The 24,163-nt window shown below is 42.4% G+C and overlaps 2 protein-coding genes across 2 annotated transcripts in view; one reads left to right on the forward strand and one right to left on the reverse strand.

Moving 5' to 3' along the window:
• gps2 (G protein pathway suppressor 2) overlaps positions 1-3,976 on the forward strand; it is a 32,161-nt gene extending 28,185 nt beyond the window's left edge. Inside the window, exon 11 of the mRNA XM_062957622.1 lies at positions 9-3,976. Within this exon, the coding sequence (XP_062813692.1) occupies positions 9-95 (87 nt within the window). The 3' untranslated portion in view covers positions 96-3,976. The remainder of the gene's footprint in view (positions 1-8) is intronic.
• On the reverse strand, positions 3,103-19,686 carry eif5a (eukaryotic translation initiation factor 5A). The gene is made up of 6 exons (XM_062957624.1): positions 19,494-19,686; positions 10,304-10,490; positions 7,410-7,514; positions 5,245-5,376; positions 4,444-4,517; positions 3,103-4,318 (listed from the first exon to the last, which is right to left on the reverse strand). Exons 2-5 carry the CDS (start codon positions 10,466-10,468, stop codon positions 4,455-4,457), a joined length of 465 nt encoding a protein of 154 aa, XP_062813694.1. The 5' UTR covers positions 10,469-10,490; positions 19,494-19,686; the 3' UTR covers positions 3,103-4,318; positions 4,444-4,454.
• Between the last annotated feature and the right edge of the window lie 4,477 nt (positions 19,687-24,163).

Raw genomic sequence — 24,163 nt, forward strand, 5'->3', positions numbered from 1 at the left:
CCTTGCAGTCCGGCTTCCAGGCCTCTCCGCAGCCGGCCCCACGGCACCCCTTCATCCAGCACCCCAGCCAGGGCCAGCGCTTCTACCACAAGTGAGGGTGGGCCTCGCCTCCCCAGCCTTTCCCAGCCCCCTCCAGCTTGAAGAAACATAACTCTGCTTTAACCTCTTTTGGGGTGTCTGTAGCTTTGTTCCTCCCGCTCCTTTTTTCTTGTTGAAATTTGTGAAAGCCTGAGAAAATACACTTTGTGCGAATCATTTTGAGTCAAGCTTGGTCCCAGGGTTTCCTTTTTTTAATCCTTCAGCATTGGGATTGAAGCCGCTGTGGGTTCTAAGGAGGACTTGAAATGCAAATTCCCTCTCCTTTTGCCCTCAATGGGGCTTGGAATCCGGCTACTTACTGGGACATTAACCCAGAGGGAGGCCTCCATGCTTGCTGAGCTGGAAACTATGCCGAGCAGAGGGGCAAAGTTCTCTCCTGTTGACAACCTCTCTCTCCCCACTTCACTGGATTTTAGTTCAAGCAAACAGAGCCGGTTTTGGTGAGCCTTGAAACGGCTAGAGCTCCAATGCAGCTCAAACTACATCCATGGGTTTAATAGTCAGAAAGAGCTTAAACCAGGCATGGGCAAACTTGGTCCCTCCAGGTGTTTTGGACTCCAACTCCCACCATTCCTAACAGCCTCAGGCCCCTTCCTTTTGCCCCGCAGCCGCTTAAGCGGCTGCGGGGCAAAAGGAAAGGGCCTGAGGCTGTTAGGAATGGTGGGAGTTGGAGTTCAAAACACCTGGAGAGAAGGCCAAAGTTGGCCCATGCCTGATGTCCTCCAAGTCCAATTCTGTCCTGCTTCCTGTTTGCATAGGATCCTTTCACAGATAGCATGACGTCTATGGCAACATCCTATTGAATGCTGGGATTTGCAGTTCAAGGAGGATCCTTTAAAATGCCTAAAAGCCTTCCCAACCTGCAAGATGTGAATCAGATTCCCAGCCATGACTAAAATGGGCACTTCCTATTACAACAAGAGCTATGTTTTAGGGTTTTGAGTCCTGTTTAAGAGATTTTTTTTAACTGTGTCAGAAGTGAACATACTGCAAGTCGCTACTGGTGTGAGAGAATCAGCCGTCTATAGAGATGATGATAATAATAATTTTATTTTTATATCCCACCTCCATCTCTCCAAGGGGACTCAGGGCAGCTTACATGGGGCCAAGTCCGGGTAATTACAATAATCAGAAAAACTTAGCGTTTTGAGTCCTGTTTAAGAGATTTTTTTTTAACTGTGTCAGAAGCGAACATACTGCAAGTTGCTTCTGGTGTGAGAGAATCAGCCATCTATAGAAATAATAATAATACTAATAATAATAATTTTATTTTTATACCCCGCCTCTATCTTTCTGAATGGACTCAGGGCTAATTACAATAATCAGAAAAACAGATGTTGCTCAGGGGATTCCCAGATGTGTTACCATCCTGCTGGGAAGCTTCTCTCATGTTTCTGCATGGGAAGCTAGGACTGACAGACAGGAGCTCACCCCATCTCTTTTCCTTCAGGTCAGCAGTTCAGCTGGTACAAAGGTTTAAACCATTGTGCCACTGCGGCCCCTTACCATTTGTTAAGAGATGAGAGTTGGATAATTAATAATATTAAAGTCTTTTAAAAATATTCCTGTGTAGCTTCTCAAACAAATTGGATCCCTCTTTTCATCTGGGACAGAAACTTGTTTTTTTTTTAAAGCACCTATTCAAACAGCCATTGCAAAAATAGTGATGCCTCCCCACCCCTCCACCTCTCCCTTTGGCATAACTACTACTACAGTAGAATCTCACTTATCCAACACTCACTTATCCAACGTTCCGGATTATCCAATGCATTTTTGTAGTCAATATTTTCAATACATCGTGATATTTTGGTGCTAAATTCGCAAATACAGTAATTAGTACTTAGCATTACTGCATACTGAACTACTTTTTCTGTCAAATTTGTTGTATAACACCATGTTTTGGTGCTTAATTTGTAAAATCATAACCTAATTTGATGTTTAATAGGCTTTTCCTTAATCCCTCCTTATTATCCAACATATTCGCTTATCCAACGTTCTGCTGGCCCATTTATGTTGGATAAGTGAGACTCTACTGTATATATACCAGCATTTCTCAACCTGGGGGTCGTGAGATGGGTTTCAGAGGGGTCACTAAAGACCATCAGAAAACATTTCTTTCTGATGGTCCTAGGAACCCAAATCCCTCCAGTATTTTCTGTTGGTCATGGGGGTTCTGTGTAGAAAGTTTGGCCCAACTATAATTGATGGGCATATTGAGTATTCGTGCCAAGTTTGGTCCAGATCCATCATTGTTTGGAGTCCACAATGCTCTCTGGATGTAGAACTACAACTCCAAAATTCAAGATGAATGCCCACCAAACCCTTCCAGTATTTTCTATTGATCATGGGAGTGTGTCAAGTTTAGTCGAATTCCATCATTGGCGGAGTTCTGAATGTTCTTTGATTGTAGGTGAATTATAAATCCTACAACTCTGAAATGACAAAATCAATCCCCTCCCCACTCCACCAGTATTCAAATTTCGGTTATTTGTGCCAAATTTGGTCCAGTGAATGAAAATACACCCTGCGTCTCAGATATTTACATTATGATTCATAATGTAGTAAAATGAGTTATGAAGTAGCAATGAAAATAATGTTATGGTTGGGGGGTCACAATAACACGAGGAACTGTATTAAGGGGTTGTGTTGATAACCACAGATATATACTTGTGGGTATAATGTTTGACTCACTCCTAGGCAGGTATGGGCAAACCTGGTCTGTACAGGTGTTTTGGACTGCAACTCCCACCATTCCTAACAGCCTCAGGCCCTTTCCTTTTGCCCCTCAGCCGCTTAAGCGGCTGAGGGGCAAAAGGAAAGGGCCTGAGGCTGTTAGGAATGGTGGGAGTTGAAGTCCAAAACAACTGGAGGGCCCAAGTTTGCAAATACCTGCTTGTACATTAATCTATAGAGTAATACTACCCGGTCTCATCCCTTGTTGCCTACTACCACCAGCCTCCCACTCTGCTCTTTACACAAAGGACACAAAACCAATGGACAGCGTTTCTTTCATATTAAACTTGTTTCTGTTTTTATTTGAGGTTGATTAACAAATGTGTTGGATTAACACGGGAGGGAGGGGACGAGGAGGAAAAGGGTAGGGAGGAGGCCACAGCACTGGCCTGTGAACAGCAGAAGAGAGTAAATATGAACCAAGGAAACAGTTTTGGGGGGGTCTAGGTGTTCACCCCGCAAAGATCCCTACCTGGCACAGCTCTTGGGGGGGGGGGGGGGGGAAGGAGGGTGCAGTTATTAACCCAGAATGCAAAGGGAAGAGGAAGTAGTAACTACGGCACTAGAGCAAAGAGGAGGAAGAAGGGGAGGCATTGAACATGATTTGAGGGGCGGAAAAGGGTCCCTTTCTGCGGCCGGTTGCGCTCCCGAGAGCCCGGATGCGAGGCAAAAGAGCGGGGGTCCGATGCGCTCCAGAAGGCAGAGAGATGGGGACGGGGAGGAAATAGCTGAGCAACCGAAGCAGCGATCCCCCCAAAAGAAAACACGAAAGAGCCTCGAAGCACAAGAGGAAGGATGCCATCCTAAGGGAGGAAGAGGAGGAGAGGAAAGAAGCCCGAAGAAAAGACCCCACTCCGGCCGCCTCAAAACTCTCCATCAAAAAGTTTCGCTCCCTCCTCTTCTCCCCAAAAGACCACCACCTCGCTCTCTCTATATATAAGCATCAGAACTAATAATAAAAAAAATCAAAGGTGAGCCTTTTGCAATTGTTTTCTTCCTCCTCCTCCTAGCAGTTTAAATATTTTTATTCCTTTTTTTAAGTGCAAAATTCTCAACTTCTCTTTTGCCAGAAAACAGCTGTAGTGTCAACTAGCACCCATGACGGGAGAGGGGAAAGGAGAGGGCAGAGGGGGTGGGAGGGAAGGAAGAAGAAAAATAATATCATGATAAAGAAATAGCATCAGCATCCAGCTTCCTTTCTTTGTTTCCTTTTTAAAAAGACCACAAAATAAAAAGATTTCTTTTTTTCGTTTTAATTCAAAAGGGAGGGTGGAAGGTTTCGCTTTCTGGTTGTTGTTGGTTGGTTTTTTTTTTCCTCTTTTTTGTTGTTGTTTTAAAGGAAGGGGGGGGAAAGAAAAAAAAAAGATCTGGGTGGTTTGGAGCGAAATCTGACAGCCTGCGGGTTGCGATCCTCTCTGGTTCATAACAAGTTGGAGCTGCTGCTGCTGCCGCTGCTGTTGGTTTTGCTGCTGCTGCTGCTGCCGCCCTGGAAGGGAAAGCGGGGGAAGCCGGGACTCAAAAAGTGGCCCCTCTTGTTGGGACCCAAACCCCAGATCCTTGATTGTGCGCTCCTTGCGCTTCATTTTGGACCCCAGGCGCCCCAGAACTCACCTGTGGTTCCTTTATTTAGCCATGGCCTTGATAGCAACAGCAGCTTCCTCGGTCATTGCAGACAGTACGGTGATCTGGGGAGGGATGGGGAGTGCCATCAACACATGGTATTCATTGATGGGATTTATAGTATTCAGGCATGGGCAACTTTGGCCCTCTCTCCAAGTGTTTTGGACTCGCAACTCCCACTCACAACAGGGGCAAAAGGAAGGGGCCTGAGGCTATTGGGAATGGTGGGAGTTGCAGTCCAAAACAATCAGAAGCACTTGGATCAATACCAGGGCCTTTCCCTCCCCATTATGCACATTTGACAAAAGGAGAGGCTTGCTTCCTTTTGCAATCATGGTGGAAGCCACAGGAAGAAATTGATTGGGAAATATGTATTCCCAGTGCTGAATGGTTTTGTTGGGATCTAATGTTTGGTTTTATTTGCCACCCCAGAAGCAGAATCCTTGAGTTAGAAGAAACTCCAAGGGACACTTAGTCCAATCCCTTTTTTTCAGGAAGGAAGGCATAGTCAAGGCCATCCAAAGTCAACAAAGAAGGAGACTCTGCCAGACTCCCAGGCAGTGTATCCAACACCAAACAACTTCAAGGAGGGGAGGTGGCATGCAAAGAAGAAGCACATAGTGCTGGGCCCTCAGACCAGGCATAGGCAAGCTTGGTCCCTCCAGGTGTTTTGGACTTCAACTCCCACCATTCCTAACAGCCTACCGGCTGTTAGGAATGGTGGGAGTTGAAGTCCAAAACACCTGGAGGGCCCAAGCTTGCCCATGCCCACCCCAGATTGACGCTCCTTACCAGGATTTCTTCGCCACAGTCGTATTTCTGTTCGATCTCCTTGCCCAGGTCTCCCTCAGGAAGGCGCAGATCCTCCCGGACCTCCCCGCTGTCCTGGAGCAGGGAAAGGTACCCATCCTGGATCCCAATAAGCTGCAAGGAAAACCGTGGGGAGAGAGAACTGTCAGCAAGGAAGGAACATTTTGTGGCTAATGCCAACTTTCTTTGGAGCGATAACAGCAGGACAGAGAAGCCCCTGGAAAAAAGTGGCCGAAATCGCCGCCACCACCACTTTACTTTGGTCTATGTTACAATCAGAAAGCATAACTACGGGAGGTGGCACAAGGGCACTGCCCTCATTAATTAAATCCTTCACTCTCCAAATTTCTGCCATTATAGACAGACAGGTGCTGAGAATCACTCACTGCTAAAATTCATCTAGTTACATCTGCATTCCCTTATTCACTTTGTCTACTCCTTTTCTTTGGGTGACTAAGCACTACTTCTGAACAATCAACTGAAGTTTTAAGTTACTACAATGCTAGGAACACAGAGACGAAAGGAAAAATTCACCAGGACAGAATACTTATGGGAATTCTTACTGACCACCACACCTCTGATCAACACTTATTGAAAAAAGGGTCTAAATTTCCAATAGCCGGCTCCATTACAGCAGTGGTTCTCAACCTGTGGGTCTCCAGATGTTCTGGCCTTCAACTCCCAGAAATCCTAACAGCTGGTCGGCCAAAACACCAGGGGACCCACATGTTGAGAACCACTGCATTAGAGAAAACATGTATAAAGCATTTTATAGAAGTTATTGAATTAATGGCCAACACTGATAAAACCCAAAGGGGGGAATGTTGGAGATGCAAAACTCAGAAAGGCACATTCCTCCATGTGTGGTGGACCTCTACAGCAGCAAAAAGGCTTTGGAAAAAGGTGACTAAAACTAGCAAAATGATTATTAAGAAGATTAAGAAAAAATTCAGAAATGTGCTTATTGGGTTTGTTTCAGGAGATAACTGGTAAAGAAGATATAGAAATTTGCCAATATAGTTTTGTGGCAGCAAGAATCACAATAGCAAAATCCTGAAAAGGGGGAAAAAACTATTTACTGAGGATTGGAAAAGAAAATTAGTTGAGTATATTCAAATATCCAAGATCTCTAATGGCATAATAATAGTAATAATACTTTATTCTTGTATCCCGCCACCATCTCCCCGAAGGGACTCGGGGCGGTTGACAACGGACATGCCCAGCATAACAACATGACATCATAAAAACAGTGATTTAAAACAATAGTTAACACAATGCAGCAATAAAATGTGCACATAAATAAATACCTTAAAACTCAACATCAATAAGGGGTGAGAAAGAAAGAAGAATTTGCAAGAAAATGGCAACTTGCCTTTGGGTATTAAAAAAAGAAGACAAAAATAGATTCTGAAATAGCCGCACATTGAATTTATTAGTGTAATAACAACGACAGATTTTGTAAGATACAAGTTCCATATGGTGTGGTGTCGGAAGTCATAGATGGGGGTTCACGGGTGGGAATGAGGAGGTTCCCTTTCCTTTTGCCCTGACAAGGGAAATAATACTTGTATTTTGAATGTTGAATGTCATAGATTGTTTCTCTTTTTATATGTATCACAAAAAGTTACTGAAATTTTTTAAAGAAACACTCTTTTGAGAGGAAGGAAATGCCACTTTGTAACAGTGCCAAGTTGTGCTCTACCCAGAATTTGGAAAGTACTGGCGACCTGAACAACTGCTTCGCCATGCAGCCACTTCTCAAAAACTGGCACACAATTTGGCATAAAACCCAAACCTTACAGTACTGAGGATGATGTAATGGCAAGAAGAATCCCATAAGAACCGTGGGAGATGCTGACCAAAGCGGAAACAGGTGAAGAGGGAGGGAGGGAAGGAAGGGGAATGTGGCTGAAATTACACCTCTGGACCCTTTCCACTCTGGCTGGCTGGCTGGCCAGCTGCTCTCCTTGGCATTTCAACTGGGAGCTGATTTAAGATGTTGTTGCTAAGGGCCATCTTCCCTTCAAGAGCCCAACAACGTATTCAGAAGCTGAGATCTAATCATTCACCTCAATGAGGAAGACAGCGAGCGTTAAACACTCTTCTAAAAATCACTCTCCTCCAACTAACTCCCACCGTCTATTTACCTGGAAATCATTTCTCTTAATGTTGGGCACATCCATGTTGTGGGTCGAAGGGCAGATATCTTCATATTTTTTCCCAGTGAAGATGTCTATGCCAACAAGGTGCACCTAGAAAGAAGAAAAGCGAGATTTTTGCCATTTAGCCCAGTGTATCCCTCTTTCCATGAGGCAAGGCAGAGGCAAGGCAAAGGCTAGCCACATCACAAAACTACTGAATTTATTTGAATCTACTTGCATAAGTATGGGTTGCTGGTTGAGATACCGAAGAGGGATCTGTTACAAAACACACAGGCCTAAATCATCATTGGGATAATCAAAGAATTGGGAAGTCAAAACATATACAAGCTCCATTAAGTCAATGAGCCTATTTTGTCTCAGAACAGCAACTAGCTTTAGGGCACAACAATCAAGGGAGAATCTATGGCAGTTGGGAATGTTCATGAGCCACGCATGCGCCTTCCCCTCCACCTCTTGATTGAGAAGTAAAGACATCACGGGTTTGCAGAGTCTCTTCCCAGACCCTGAAGGGAAAGAGCAGCTTTGTGGGGAGGCCTGGGTTGGAAAGAGACACCAGGGAAGTAGAGGAGCAAACTGGCAGAGTGTCCTGGAGGAGGAGGTCAGAGCTCGAGGAAAAGGGCACTGGAAGGCATGGACAGCCTGGGCAAGACAGGACCCTGGGAAAACTTCCCACAACTCTTTCATTATCCTGTCATTAGCTTTACTTTTTGTCGTTTCATATTGTACTCTCCTTACTGCAAGAGAAAAAACTACACCTGCAAAACAGAGTGAATGAGAATGCCAGGCCCTTGCCCCGCAATCCATTCAGTGCCCTTCTCCAACCCCCCTCTCACTGGTCTGTATTGAGGCCCACTGAACAAGCTTAGCCTCTGCTAGGTTCATCCTAAAGACTGGGTCAGCAAGAGCAAAAACTATACCAGGCTTTAATTCCCTATACAACTCCCTTTTTACTCTCTATACCAGGCATAGGCAAACTTTGGCCCTCCAGGTATTTTGGGCTTCAACTCCCACAATTCCTAACTGCCTATGGAAGTTAAGAATTGTGGGAGTGGAAGCCCAAAACATCTGGAGGGCCAAAATTTGTCCATGCCTGTTCTATACCTATGAGGCAGCGCTCATTTCTGTCTGGAGTGCTTCTGAAGTAGACTCGGTATGAACCCGGAAACAGATCCACCAAAACCAAGGATCACTCTAGTTTTAAAAAATACCTATGTGACTTTTTGCTATCCTAACTTTCCAATATCTCAATTGCTTGGTCAGTCAATACTCTATGCCAGGGGTCCCCAAACGTTTTAAATGGGGCCAGTTCATGATCCTTCAGACCATTGGAGGGCCGGACTATAGTTGGCCACCGAGCAATAATAATAATAATAATAATAATAATAATAATAATAATAATAATAATAATAATAATAATAATAATAATAATAATAATAATAATAAAAGAGTTGAAAGAGACCCTTTGGGCCATTGAGTCCATTGCTTCTGTCTTTGTGCACTGAAAGCACAAGCAAAGCACCCCTGACAGATGGCCACCCAGCCTCAATGTTAATACAGTAGAGTCTCACTTATCCAAGCTAAAAGGGCCGGCAGAAGCTTGGATAAGCGAATATCTTGGATAATAAGGAGGGATTAAGGAAAAGCCTATTAAACATCAAATTAGGTTATGATTTTACAAATTAAGCACCAAAACATCATGTTTTACAACAAATTTGACAGAAAAAGTAGTTCAATACGCAGTAATGTTATGTTGTAATTACTGTATTTACGAATTTAGCACCAAAATATCACGATATATTGAAAACATTGACTACAAAAATGGCTTGGATTATCCAGAGGCTTGGATAAGCGAGGCTTGGATTAGTGAGACTCTACTGTAATAATAATGATAATAATAATAATAATAATAATAATAATAATAATAATAATAATAATAATAATAATAATAATAAAGAGGGTTGGAAGAGACCCCTTGGGCCATTTAGTCCAACCCCTTTCTGCCTTTGTGCACCAAAAGCACAAGCAAAGCACCCCTGACAGATGGCCACCCAGCCTCAATGTTAATAATAATAATAATAATAATAATAATAATAATAATAATAATAATAAAGAGGATTGGAAGAGATCCCTTGGGCCATTGAGTCCAACCCCCTTCTGCCCTTGTGCCATGGGGGCCGGATAGGTATCTTCGATGGGCCGCATCCGGCCCCCGGGCCTTAGTTTGGGGACCCCTGCTCTATGCCATTAAGTTCCCCTTGGGCTTGAGGCTGCCTTTTGGAAAGTTTTTCATATGTTCACAAAAATCCTACAAGTCTGCAAGTGGGTATGCCACTGGGGTTGCAAACCGGTTGCACACAGAAAGCCATGAATCTGAATACAAAGGGAACAAACACCAGCCCGTGATAGGCAAGGAGAAAACAAAACCTCCAAGCAGAGTTCTGCTAGTCCTGGTCTGTAATGTTACTGCAGTTCTAAAGGGACAAGAGGAGGGAAGAGGCTGAACCTCACTTCATATATTCCTATCAGTCGCAAGTTTCATGCCTGCTAAGAACTTCATTCCAAGCCAACCACCAGCCATATATGGAAAGCAGCCCAGGCCTCCAAGCAGAATCTTGACTTCTACCAGCCAGCTAAGGCTTCAAGCCTGATCACACACAGTTTGCATGGGCAAACTTCGTCCCACCAGGTGTTTGGGAGTTGAAGTCCAAAACACCTGGAGGGCCAAAGTTTGCCCATACCTGTTCTAAATCAAGCAATTTAGCACACTTCAGACATTCAGCAATAAGAGAGATGGAAGGAAATAGCAGAGATGGGTTGCAAATGTGATAAGAGAACTGAGGCTGTGCCCCTGTCAGCCAGGGGTGCCACGGCCCACTTACTTTGGCATGTCCATGCTTTCCGGTCTTGGAGGTGGACATCTCCACAATCTTGCAGGGACGCCCTTTGAGCACCACAAAGCCGTTCTTGCGGAGAGCTGAGCACTGCATGGGGAAGGTGGCGGAGGCCCCGGCATCACCGGTCTCGAAGTCGAGGTCATCAGCCATGATGGATCAGATGTTATGGAAACTGCAGGGGGATGAAGGAGAAGGAAAAGAGCTCTAAGCACATGCCACATGGCTCCTTTTTAGGACGAGGCCCATGCCAGTGTGGCTGAACTGGGCCCATGCCTGGACACTTTTTAAAGTTTCTAGTAACTGCGTTTTATGTGACCAGAGTGTACCTGTACAGAATCTGATATCAGATGAAAAAAGATCAAAACATTAGATTTCTATACCTTTGGCTATGGATCTCTCTCTCTCTCTCTCTCTTTTTTTTTTCAGACATAACTGCCACTATATTGGCAAACTCAGAAGCAGAGAGGGAGCTGAATACAGCGTTCACACAACTTACATGCCTACCCAGCTTCCCTGGTGAAAACCAGATATACCACAGATTTTCATAATATACTGTGGCAATGAATTCCACAAGTTCATGAATTAGCTCACCTGGACACCTGCCAATTCATCTCATTAGATCACCCAGCACTGTGGGAGGAATGTCTCCTTGGGGCCGAGAGCCCTGTACCCCGTGGCCATCTCCCAGGTTGTGGGTTGCCACAAAGCTTGCTTCCTTGCGAGTAGGAGGGGAAGAGAGGCACACAGCCTTCGGGGGAGAAGGCAGGCCCAATCGTATACCAGGCTAAACCCCTGTGGAAGGATGGACAAGAAAGGCAAGAGAAGCCAGAAATTGGGCTCTACTTGGGGGAGGGAGATGCACTCTATGGGGCCTGAGCTTTATTTGCAGTTCCCACTGTACAAAAGAAAGAAAAGCAGTAGCTAAAATGAACTGGAATATTGTCAGTGCTGTGCAAGTCCAGCTTCTAAATGCGAGAGCACACTCCTGTGGCTTGGCCCTTGCCAAATACTGCAAACATTTCCCCTGAAAAGTATTTCATCCCCAAATCTGGAATTTAAATGTTATGCTGCAAGGCAGCAGCATGTCGCTTGAAGAAAACGGGACAATTTTCACAGCTTGGTTTGCTGGCATACATTTTTGCCTTTAAAATTCGTTTGGCATATGTTGGCACGTGTTTTTGTAAACTCCACACTACTTCATCAGCATTTGTGCCAAATAAAACTTGATTCTAAGGTGCCACGTGAGTATTCATAATTCTGGCTTGCAACACACGCTAACTCTTCTCACAAAATTACGAAAATGTATGTTTTCAAGCAGCAAAAAAGAATCTGTAATCCCCAAGGACTGAGATTAGTCTCTTGTCCTAAAGCCTGCCTTCCCATTAACAAAAAAACCAGAGAGCTCCCATTATGATCTCCTAACCAGGTAATAGATTCTTTAAATCAGTAATGCTCCATGAGCCTTAAAGGATCCTAAGCATGCTCTCCACATGAAGCTGACTGGCTTACACCTCAACAGATTCTTGTCATCCTGTCAACCCCTAATAAAGGAAAGAATGGATTCGCATCTATACCCATCTAGCCGTCCTGGACACACCCAGATCTTACCTGGATTTGGAAATTAAACAAGGTTAGGTCAGCTTAACACTTGGAAAAAAGATCCTAGGATGATTAGCTATTTGCCAAACACACTGATAGTAGTTGGAATATGGATACAGACAGTCAGCACTGTTTAGTGGTTTGAGCATTAGACTGACTTTGGAGACCAAGGTTCAAATCCCCACTTGGCCATGGACACTCACTGGATAGTCCAGAGCAAGCCACACTCTCTTGGCCAAAGAGAAAGGCAAACATCCTAATTTCTTGGCAACAAATCTTGCCAAGAAAACCCCATGGTAGGATAGGCTTTGCTTTGCCATAAGTCAGAAATTATTTGACAGCACAGCATAAATATAAATGCAAACAGGGCCAGCCCTGGCAAGTGCCTAAGTGGGAGTATGCCAATGAATGCCAGGGACTTTGGAGATATTTCAGAGGAAGGAAATGGCAAAACCACCCTCAAGAATTCACTGCTCAAACAGACAATGCCAAAGTTCACACCTAGCTTCTAACAAAGAAATGTATGGAGTCCTGAAGGCTCATGCAGATTACTACTACTACTACTACTACTACTACTACTACTACTACTACCACCACCACTGCCACAACAGCTGGGAAAGCATCCTGCCTGAAACCCTGAGTATCACAGTCAAGAGTCAATACACTAGATTAGATGAATCGAGGCTCTGGCATTACATAAGGCCAACTCCCAGGTCTCTGCACCTCAGGGGAGAAATTACGAAAAGTGCAGACACTTTCTCCTTGGAGAGGCCTCCCCAAAGTGCAATTTTAGGCTGACTCTGGGCAAGTTTTCTGGTTTCATTCAGTGGAGGCCCACGGTTTCCTAGCCATCCAGAACCCTTCCCACCTTGCATCAGAGCAGGAAAAACTAGACTGGGTTCCTAAGGAGGTGCTGCGCTGCAGGTCTGTGCTAGCTTTGAGGCAAAGCAAGACACAAGGAGGCTAAAGCCACAGCTGCTCTTAAAAGACTCCAGGGCCCTCTCCAGAGATTTTGGGCTCGCTTTAGTTTCAGCGCAACACTACAGCCGATATGTTCTGGTAACTGATCAGGACAACTGCTCTGCCGCTGCCGCCACCCGGAATGACAGCCCTTTTGAAAGAGGGGGCCGGTAGTGGCAGCAGGAAAGCCCCCAAGAGGCAGCTGAACCACCATGCGTTCCCCATTTTGCTTACAGCAAGGGAGCGGCAGGAAAGGGGAGGGAGCAGCAGAGTGAGGCAGGGAGTTTTAAGTCACTCTGCCAGCAAGTGGGCAAGCAAGCAGCGGCCCTTCACACCACATGTTTGGAGGGAGACTCGCTCTCTTCCTGCCAACACCAAGCATGATTCAGCTAAGCTGCCACTGCAGAGAGCCATACTCAACCACGTGGCTGCCGATGGAGGGGGACGGGAGACAGAATGGCAGACATCCCACTTTTCCAGTCCTGCGCAGAGCAGGGCCCCTGTTTCGAACCCATTTTGGGTGACCTCACACAGAAGATCGTCCCATTCGAAAGGCTCTGCCATGATTCCAAGCTCCCTGGAGTTCTTTGCACAGACTCCCCAGTCTCCACATGCTGATTCAGCAGCGGCAGCAGCAAGCCAACAGAGCGCTCTGGGAAGGGCCTTTCTCTCTCGCTCTTTCATTCAACTAACCAACTGCCAGGCTCAGTTCATGCCCAACCCAGGGTCGTTGTTATGCAAGAAAAGCCCAGCCAACACCCAATCGCTCCAACCCAGCTTGGAGAGCAAATGGTGGCCCTCGCAGATGGGCCTCCCTCCCTCTGCACCTCAAAAAAGGAGAGCAGTCCCCGGTAGGGCTACCAGGGAGGAAGGAATTACCCTTGAGCCTCTCTCACACGGAAGCAACAAGTTAGGGGCCTTGGAGTTATGAACTAAGTCCCCTTCAAAGCACAGCTAAACCCATTTTTCCTGCCCTCCAAACGGCCTTGTCTACTTTGCAGGCGAAGTACAATGCAGATTGTCTATACAAATGTTAAGCTAAAAACAGCCTATGTTCTGGGCAACTAACCCACTCTCCTGCAAGAAAAGACTCTCCCGTTACCACCTACACAATCCCCTCAACTGGACAAAACAGCACGACCCCCTTCCTCAATTAGTCTCTTATGGTTGCCTAGGAAAAGCTAGATTTCTGCCTATTTTCCCACTACTTAAAACTCCTCCACCACCAAACGTAACAGAATGGTACGTGGCATTCCAGGGGTGGCTGAAATGCATTAGTTGCAGCTTAGTGCATGTTTTACCTGGCATAGGTAACCCTTAAAGAGCCATTTCCATCCTGCACGTCTAATAATCGCTTACACTCTACTCCTCCCTAAGAGAAAGATAATTTTTCCAACTCAAAAGTCCTCTTCATTATGGTACTAACTTTGCTCCATATGGTAAAGCCCAAACTTTCCTCTCAAGAGCTTTTCCAATTTATTCATAGATTCTGCTCTGGTTTATTCAAAGCCTTAATGTGGTGTGGGGCACAGACACCCGCTTCTCCAAATTTCTCCTCTCTCCCCCATCTCCCCTGAGAGAAAAGAAACTCAGTTGAACAGCTGCTGGAAAACACACTGTCCCTACCCTTTACCAGTAGTAAAATGGTGGGACTTCTGTTGGGAACTACCTGGACATGTTCTCTCCTGGCTCCACTTCTAAGCTGGGCCTTCAACCTCCACCTTCGCCTGTCCTCCAAACTGCTTTCTCCTCCCTCTTTTTCCTTAGTCTGGGGCAGTTTTTCCACCTACATCTCCAACACTCCCTTCTAATTGAGACTCGCCTTAGGGGGAATTCACTTCAGCCCTGCATGTTTCCCCAGTTTTGTGCCCCCCCCCCCAAATACTATTCTGAGAACCATAACCATAAAGACGGTAGCAAAGCTTGACCCAACAGCCCCAGAATGTCTCCCTTTTCATATCCCACAGAGAGAACTGCCTTTCAAGGGACAGCCCCTGAATGACGCTTTCCCCCAATAAAACCCGTACCACACCCATCCCCTGCTTTCTAAAGTTCAGCTCAGGACATGCTCCCCACTCTCTACCTTTCAAGGGAAGACCCAGAGCTGCACATTCCCCCAAAATGCAGCTGTTACCCCCTCCCCCCAAAAAAACCAGTTTCTCCATTCAATCAGGGTTACCTTCTCTACTTTGTAGATAACCAACCACCGAAAGCTCACACCAAACCTGTGACTAGTATGTGCCCTCAATAAGGAGAATCTCTCCCCGAAACCATTTTCTATATGCAACTCCATTCGTCTGAAAGTCAATTTTTCCTTTCGCCGCCTAAAGAAACCACACAGACTTTTTGTTGAAAAAAACACTCGAGGTGAAAGGAAACCCACCCAAATCCCTAAGAAATATTGCTCTCTCTTAATATACATTACATAAATGTAGAGACACGTTGTATATATATGTGACTATATAAATATGTGTGTGTGTGTGTGTGTATGAGTAACTTTTTCTCCTGTTTAAAAAGTTTTAAGTAGTGAAGTCTGGAGTCTATGTGAAGAACAGGGCGGGGTCCGGAGCTGTCTTTCTTGCAAAAACCTCATGCTTTTAAGCTGCAAATGGGCCCTGGGGAGCCTTCTGCCCCTATGGGAAATCCCCCTTAACTTTCCCCATATTAAAAATCCCCTTAATTTCGGAATTAAAACCTATTACTACACCTAAGAGCGCCTTTCAAAGGTCTTAGGTCTCCTTACACTGATCCTCACAACTGAATAACAATAATAATGGTGTCAATATACACACAACTTAATGATGATAATAATAATACCAAAAAAACAATTTTTGATCACTGTTCCCAACAACTTAATAAATAATAATAAATAATAACAACAACAACAAACCAATTCTGATCACTGACCTCAATGACAGTAAATAGTAACAATAATAATACAATTCTGATCACTGTTGCCACAACTTAATAAATAATAATAATCAAACCAATTCTGGTCATCACCTAGCACAACTTAATAAATAATACAAATAAACCAATTCTGATCACTGTCTCCAACAAGCCACTAAATAACAATGATAATAATATCAACAACACTGTATGGGTCATTGCTCCCTACAATGTAATTACGAAATAATATTCCCAATAAACCAATCTGACCACTGCCCCCCACAACTTTATGGTTTTAACTTTGAATATGTTTTATTGTTTTTTTTAAACTGGGAATTTTTTTAATACTGTTGATATTTCATCCTGTTTTAATGTTTTCATATTTGTATATTTCAAATTGTATGCCAATGCTTTTAGGTTAGGCCGCTTTGAGTCTCCTGCAGGAGAGATAAAGCGGAGTATAAATAAATATAATGATAACAATGATAATATTTTAAAGTGTATGCTGATGCTTTTAGGTTAAGCTGCTTTGAGTCTCCTGAAGGAGATAAAGCAGAGCATACATAAATATAATAATAATAGTATATTTTAATTATATTATATATACTGTAATAATAAATTCTGATCACTGCCCCCAATAACCCACTAAATAAGAATACTTATTATTTATTTATTAGAGACATTTATATCCCGCCCTTCTCACCCTGAAGGGGACTCAGGGCGGTTTACCAGTAGAGTCTCACTTATCCAACATTCGCTTATCCAATGTTCTGGATTATCCAACACATTTTTATAGTCAATGTTTTCAATACATCTTGATATTTTGGTGCTAAATTTGTAAATACAGTAATTACAACATAACATTACTGCATATTGAACTACTTTTTCTGTCAAATTTGTTGTATAGCATGATGTTTTGGTGCTTAATTTGTAAAATCATAATCTAATTTGATGTTTAATAGGCTTTTCCTTAATCCCTCCTTATTATCCAAGATATTCGCTTATCCAAGCTTCTGCTGGCCTGTTTATGTTGGATAAGTGAGACTCTACTGTATATATACATACAATATATTATATTATACAACTATATTGCAATATTATTAGTAATATTGCATGTAATATAAATATACAATTATAATAGTGAATTTGATGTTTAATAGGCTTTTCCTTAATCCCTCCTTATTATCCAAGATATTCGCTTATCCAAGCTTCTGCTGGCCTGTTTATGTTGGATAAGTGAGACTCTACTGTATATATACATACAATATATTATATTATACAACTATATTGCAATATTATTAGTAATATTGCATGTAATATAAATATACAATTATAATAGTGAATTATAACTATTATTACATTGTGTTACACCATAATAATATTATTAATATTACACATATATACAATATATTATAATTTTAGTATGGTATAATATTAAATATACAATTATAATAGTGAATTATAACTATTATTACATTGTATTACACTATAATCATATTATTAGCATTACATATATATACAATATATATTATATATTATTATATCATTAAATTGATAAAGGAGACATGGTGAAAAGATGGAATAATAATAATAAACTAATTCTGATTACTGCGCCTATCTTTTATTTACTTAATACTAATAATAATATAATATTAGTATGGTATAATATTAAACATGCAATTATAATAATGAATTATAACTATTATTACATTGTATTACACCATATTATTATTATTAATATTACATATTATACAATATATTATAATATTACTATGGTATAATATTAAATATACAATTATAATAGTGAAGTATAACTATTATTACATTGTATTACACCATAATAATTTTTTTATTAAGATTACATATATATACAATATATTATAATATTTGTATGGTATAATATTATTATATATTATTATATCATTAAATTGATAAAGGAGACATGGTGGAAAGATGGAATAACAATAATAAACTAATTCTGATTACTGCACCTCTCTTTTATTTACTTAATACTAATACTAATATAATATTAGTATGGTATAATATTAAACATGCAATTATAATAATGAATTATAACTATGATTACATTGTATTACACCATAATCATATTATTAGTATTACATATATATACAATATATATTATATATTATTATATCAATAAATTGATAAGGGAGACATGGTGGAAAGATGGATTAATAATAATAATAATAAACTAATTCTGATTACTGCACATCTCTTTTATTTACTAAATACTAATAATAATATAATATTAGTATGGTAAAATATTAAACATGCAATTATAATAATGAATTATAACTATTATTACATTGTATTACACCATATTATTATTATTAATATTACATATTATACAATATATTATAATATTACTATGGTATAATATTAAATATACAATTATAATAGTGAAGTATAACTATTATTACATTGTATTACACCATAATATTATTATTAATATTGCATATATATACACAATATATTATAATATTAGTATGGTATATTATTATTATATATTATTATATCATTAAATTGATAAGGGAGACATGGTGGAAAGATGGAATAACAATAATAAACTAATTCTGATTACTGCACCTCTCTTTTATTTACTTAATACTAATACTAATATAATATTAGTATGGTATAATATTAAACATGCAATTATAATAATGAATTATAACTATGATTACATTGTATTACACCATAATCATATTATTGGTATTATATATATATACAATATATATTATATATTATTATATCAATAAATTGATAAGGGAGACATGGTGGAAAGATGGAATAATAATAATAATAAACTAATTCTGATTACTGCACCTCTCTTTTATTTAGTTAATACTAATAATAATATAATATTAATATGGTATAATATTAAACATGCAATTATAATAATGAATTATAACTATTATTACATTGTATTACGCCATATTATTATTATTAATAATATTACATATTATACAATATATTATAATATTAGTATGGTATAATATTATTATATATTATTATATCATTAAATTGATAAAGGAGACATGGTGGAAGGATGGAATAATAATAATAATAAACTAATTCTGATTACTGCACCTCTCTTTTATTTAGTTAATACTAATAATAATATAATATTAGTATGGTATTATTAAACATGCAATTATAATAATGAATTATAACTATTATTACATTGTATTACACCATATTATTATTAATAATAATATTACATATTATACAAATATTATAATATTAGTATGGTATAATATTATTATATATTATTATATTATTAAATTGATAAAGGAGACATGGTGGAAAGATGGAATAATAATAAACTAATTCTGATTACTGCACCTCTTTTTTATTTACTTAATAATAATAATAACAACAATAAATAATACTTCGCCCATTAAACCCATTCTGGCTGGCCCTTCCCGCAAAAGGAGGGGCCGAGGCGGGACAAGCAGGCCTAGGCCTCCGGTTCCCTGACCAGGCCGGGGCCTGGGGTAAGAGAGCTCCCCGCCGCCGCTGCCGCCTCCTGGCCAGGAGTCAGCCGGCGCTAGGCCGCAGCGGCCTCGCGGTAGCCTGGCTGAGGCGGCGGGGCTTCCCTGCCTCCAGGGCGGCCTCGCTGGGGTACGCTCAGGCCTGGCGCCGGCAGAGGCCTCCATTCCATTCCGCGTGTGGGACGGGGTAGGGGGAGGGACGGGCACGCGCTCACCTCAGCCGCCCGCGAGCTCAACCGCCGCCGCCGCCGCTCCTGCTGCTGCAACCCAGCCCGCAGTGCGCACGCGCACTTGCCGCCTCTCCTCCCTCTCTCTAACTCACTCACACACTCTCAAGGCTGCCTCCCTCACTTCCTTTTCCGCCACCTCCTCCTACCGCATGCGCAGTGAGGAAGCCCGAAAGCGGGAAAGGCTTCGCTTCGCGGCACTGCGCAGGCGCAAAAGGGGGCCGTGCCAACTTCGGCTTTCCGGGTGTTTTGGACTCCAACTCCCAGCATTCCTAACCGCCTCGGGCCCCTTCCTTTTGCCCCTCAGCCGCATAAGCGGCTGAGGGGCAAAAGGAAGGGGCCCGAGGCGGTTAGGAATGCTGGGAGTTGGAGTCCAAAACACCCGGAAGAACGACCCGAGCCCCCTCCCTTCCTCGCAGTTTAAGCGCATGCGTCGAATGGGCTCGAGCGCTGTTTTCCCCCCTCACTCCCTCTCTTTCCATCACGCATGCCTCGCTTGCGACTCCAAATGAAGGATGCGCATGCGCATCCCCGCTGAAACCGAAGCCTAAGAGAATAGGAACATCCGGGTCCTTTTTTGTTTTTTAATCCACAGACAGCCATGCGGTCTTCGGCGGCCATCTTGCCCAACGTTGCCAAGGCAACCCAGTTCTCAGCTAGGAAGACATGGGATATACAGTAGAGTCTCACTTATCCAACATTCGCTTATCCAAGGTTCTGGATTATCCAAGGCATTTTTGTAGTCAATGTTTTCCATATATCGTGATATTTTGGTGCTAAATTCGTAAATACAGTAATTACAACATAACATTACTGCGTATTGAACTACTTTTTCTGTCAGATTTGTTGTTTAACATGATGTTTTGGTGCTTAACTTGTAAAATCATAACCTAATTTGATGTTTAATAGGCTTTTCCTTAATCCCTCCTTATTATCCAAGATATTCGCTTATCCAACATTCTGCCAGCGGGTTTAGCTTGGATAAGTGAGACTCGACTCTATGTAATTTCTTGTTGCTTGGCCTAATGAATACTATATCCCAAACTATATTATACTATGTTGTTATTGTTTTCATTATTATTATTATGTCTCAATTCAACCAGGATCTGTGTTGTCGAAGGCTTTCGTGGCCGAAATCCCTGCGTTGCTGTGAGTTTCCCGGGCTGTCTGGCCAGGTTCCAGAAGCATTCTCTCCTGACGTTTCACCCACATCTATGGCAGGCATCCTCAGATGTTGTGTGATCTGTTGGAAACTAGGCCAGTGGGGTTTACATATATATCTCTAGGATGATGTCCAGGGTGGGAGAAAGAGCTCTTCCCCCACGCAGGAAGCAGCCAGGTTTTGAAGCTGTAAGGCTATTCAATGCTAATCAAGGTGGCCAAGTGTAACATTCACACTTGCCTCAAACAGAAGAGTTCTTTCTTCCCACCCTGGACATGATTCCAGAGTTTCCAACACACCTCACAACCTCTGAGGATACCTGCCATAAATGTGAGTGAAACGTCAGGAGAGAATGCTTCTGGAACATGGCCAATGTAGCTTCTGGTTCCTTGGAAATTTCTATTAAAAATAGGACTAACTCATAACAATATCCCATTCTACACTATGCCATATTCCACCATGTCTCCTGTGTCAATATAATAATATATAATATTCATATAATTCTATACTAATAATATAATACACTAGCTGTGCCCGGCCACGCGTTGCTGTGGCGAAGTGGTGGTGGTATTGGTTAAAAATTGTTGTGTAATTTTTATTTGACTTTATTTGCATTTTTTATTAATTTTATTGTAAGTTATATTTTTATTTATTATATTTTATTATTTTCTTGTATTATTTTTAGTTATTTTCTGTTATTATAGTATTTTATTGTATTAATTTTTAGTGTTTTTTATTATTTTTTATTGGGTTGCTAGGAGACCAAGTTGGAGGAGCTTAGCCTTCTAACTGGCAGCAATTGGATAAAAGCAATTATTCCTCTCTCTCTAATTAGGACTTTATTATTCTTTTCTTTTTGTTGTATCAACCTAGAGGCGTGGATGATGGGTTGTGTTGTCAAATTTCAAGGTTGGAGGGACTGTAGTTTTGTTGTTTTGTGGGTCGCCATGATGCCATCACTCTTTTATATATATAGATTGTATATGCATATAATATTAATAATATTTTAACGTAATACAATATAATAATAATACACTATCATAGTGGTATATTTATATTACTGTATATACTCGAGTATAAGCCTAGTTTTTCTGCCTTTTTTTAGGACTAAAAAAAACCTCGGCTTATACTCAGGTGAGGGTCCTTTTGGGCTTATATTCAGGTTGGCTTATACTCAAGTATATAGGGTATATGTCAAGGACAGAACGCCACAAGATTCAAAGTAACAGAGTTTATTAGATTACAGAACTCAAAAATGCCCGTAAAACACAAGGGCCAGGCAGTTTTTGCCTTTAGGAGCAAAAAGGGGCAAAAGTAAATGTTCAAAAGATAAACCGGATTAAACCGGAGTTTAATCCGGGTAAAAACAAACTGCTTGCTTCAGCCTGGGTATAAACGAAACGAAAGCCAAGGAACAAAAGATACAAAGAATGCAACTAATTGGCAGCAGATTCCTCTCTGCTGCCAACACTGTGCTTAGAGTAACTTGCGTCGCTCCCCCACACACACAGCAGACAAGATCTCCAACACGAGTAAATCAGCCAAGGATTGTAGCAGTTGAGTAGACCAGTTCCGTTCCGTAGATCAAAGCCAGAAGCAGACGTTTGTAGTTTTTCCAAGTCCAAGAAGGGGGGAAGACAAGCCGTGGTCAGTTCAGTCCGAGTTCTCAAAGCAGGAGATGGCGTCCGTCAAGAAGACGACGGAAGGTCAAGCTAATAAGAGTAAGCACAGGTTTGCACAAACAAATGCCCACACAATCCCTCCCGCCGTCTGACCCTGGATTCCAATCAACTTACGTCACAGCACAGGAAAGCACACAAGTCTTCAGGGAAGCGTCCCACACACACACGGATCCCAAGCGTTTGCCCAGATTACCTTGCCCAACGCAATTTGCAATTGCTCCCAAGCCCCATTTTATGCCAGTTACAAATCTTCATCACTGTCAGCTGTCCTCCTTAACCCGGGCGTTTCCTCATCACTTTCCTCGTCAGAGCTGGAACACCTCTGACTACGCCCAACAGCATCTCCAGCTGTGGATCCCGTCCCATCCCTCCAGCTAAGCCATGGGTCTAATCCTGAAGGTCCCCATTCATCTTCTGTCCCATCATGGCCAGTGGCACCCACTTCCTCCCTTACCCGAGTCCAATCCATCTCATCCTCCTCCGAGCTAACCAGCCCCTCCTCCATTCTCTCCGTAAACCCTTCGAAAGACTCCTCGTCAGATGGTGCTGCAAATATGTCTCGCAGTCTTTTTCTCTCTCGCTCCTCGAGAGTATCTGACTCTCGAGGAGTCTTACGCCCACGTCTGTCAGTAACAGAGCCATGAGGCTCAATCATAACACTATCCCCTCTCACAAAGGCCTCCTCCCCCGATGGCGGAGAAGTGGCAGTGATACCCTCCGCTATAGCACCACGACGACTAGAGGTATCAAGTTTCAACAGCGAACGATGAAAGACTGGATGGACCTTTAAACTAGACGGTAAACGCAAACGAAACGCAACAGAAGAAATCTTTTTAACGATAGGAAAGGGACCCAAATACCGAGGCGCAAACTTTCCCCCAGCCTGTTTAATATGTTTGGAAGATAACCACACCAAATCCCCTTCTTCCAACTCCTCCCCTGCCTGCCTGTGGCGGTCAGCCTGAGTCTTCTGCGTTGCCTTAGCTTCCAACAGTAAGCGACGGGCAACATCATGCAATGCAGCCATTTCCGAAGAGCGGTACACAGGGTCCGAAGAGACCACATTGGTCGACGGCGCCACACCTCCCCGTGGGTGAAAACCATAAGTTAGCTCAAATGGCGTATGCTGACTAGACGTGTGCACCGCATTGTTGTAAGCAAATTCCGCCACCGGTAACCACTTTACCCAAGCCGTGGGTTGATCTAAACAAAAACAACGCAGATACTGCTCTAAGAGCCCATTAACCCGTTCCGACTGTCCATCCGTTTGCGGATGGAAAGCTGAAGACACGTTTAACTTAGTCCCCAAACACTCATGGAAGTGTTTCCAAAAGCGTGACACAAATTGCGGAGCCCTATCTGAAATAATCACCTCGGGTGCTCCGTGCAAACGATAGATGTGCTTTGTAAATAGTAAAGCCAACGTAGGGGCCGCCGGAATGGTTGAACAAGGAATAAAATGAGCCAGTTTACTAAATAAATCCACCACCACCCAAATACAAGTATAACCCCCAGACTTAGGCAAATCTGAAATAAAATCCATGGAAATGATTTGCCATGGCCTCTCCGGAACAGGTAAAGACGATAACAACCCTCTAGGACGCCCAACAGGCGTCTTACTCTGCTGACAAACGGCGCAGCTGTCACAAAAGCGCAGAATGTCTTGCCGCATCTTTGGCCACCAGTAGCTCCTGGTGATAAGCTGTACGGTCTTGAACCTGCCAAAGTGCCCAGCCATGGGTTCGTCATGGTGGGCTCTAATCACCTCCAACCTGAGGGTCCCCACTGGTACGTAAACCTGCCCCCTACGCACC

The sequence above is a fragment of the Anolis carolinensis genome, chromosome 6 (genome assembly GCF_035594765.1).
Source record: "Anolis carolinensis isolate JA03-04 chromosome 6, rAnoCar3.1.pri, whole genome shotgun sequence".
NCBI lineage: Eukaryota > Metazoa > Chordata > Lepidosauria > Squamata > Dactyloidae > Anolis > Anolis carolinensis.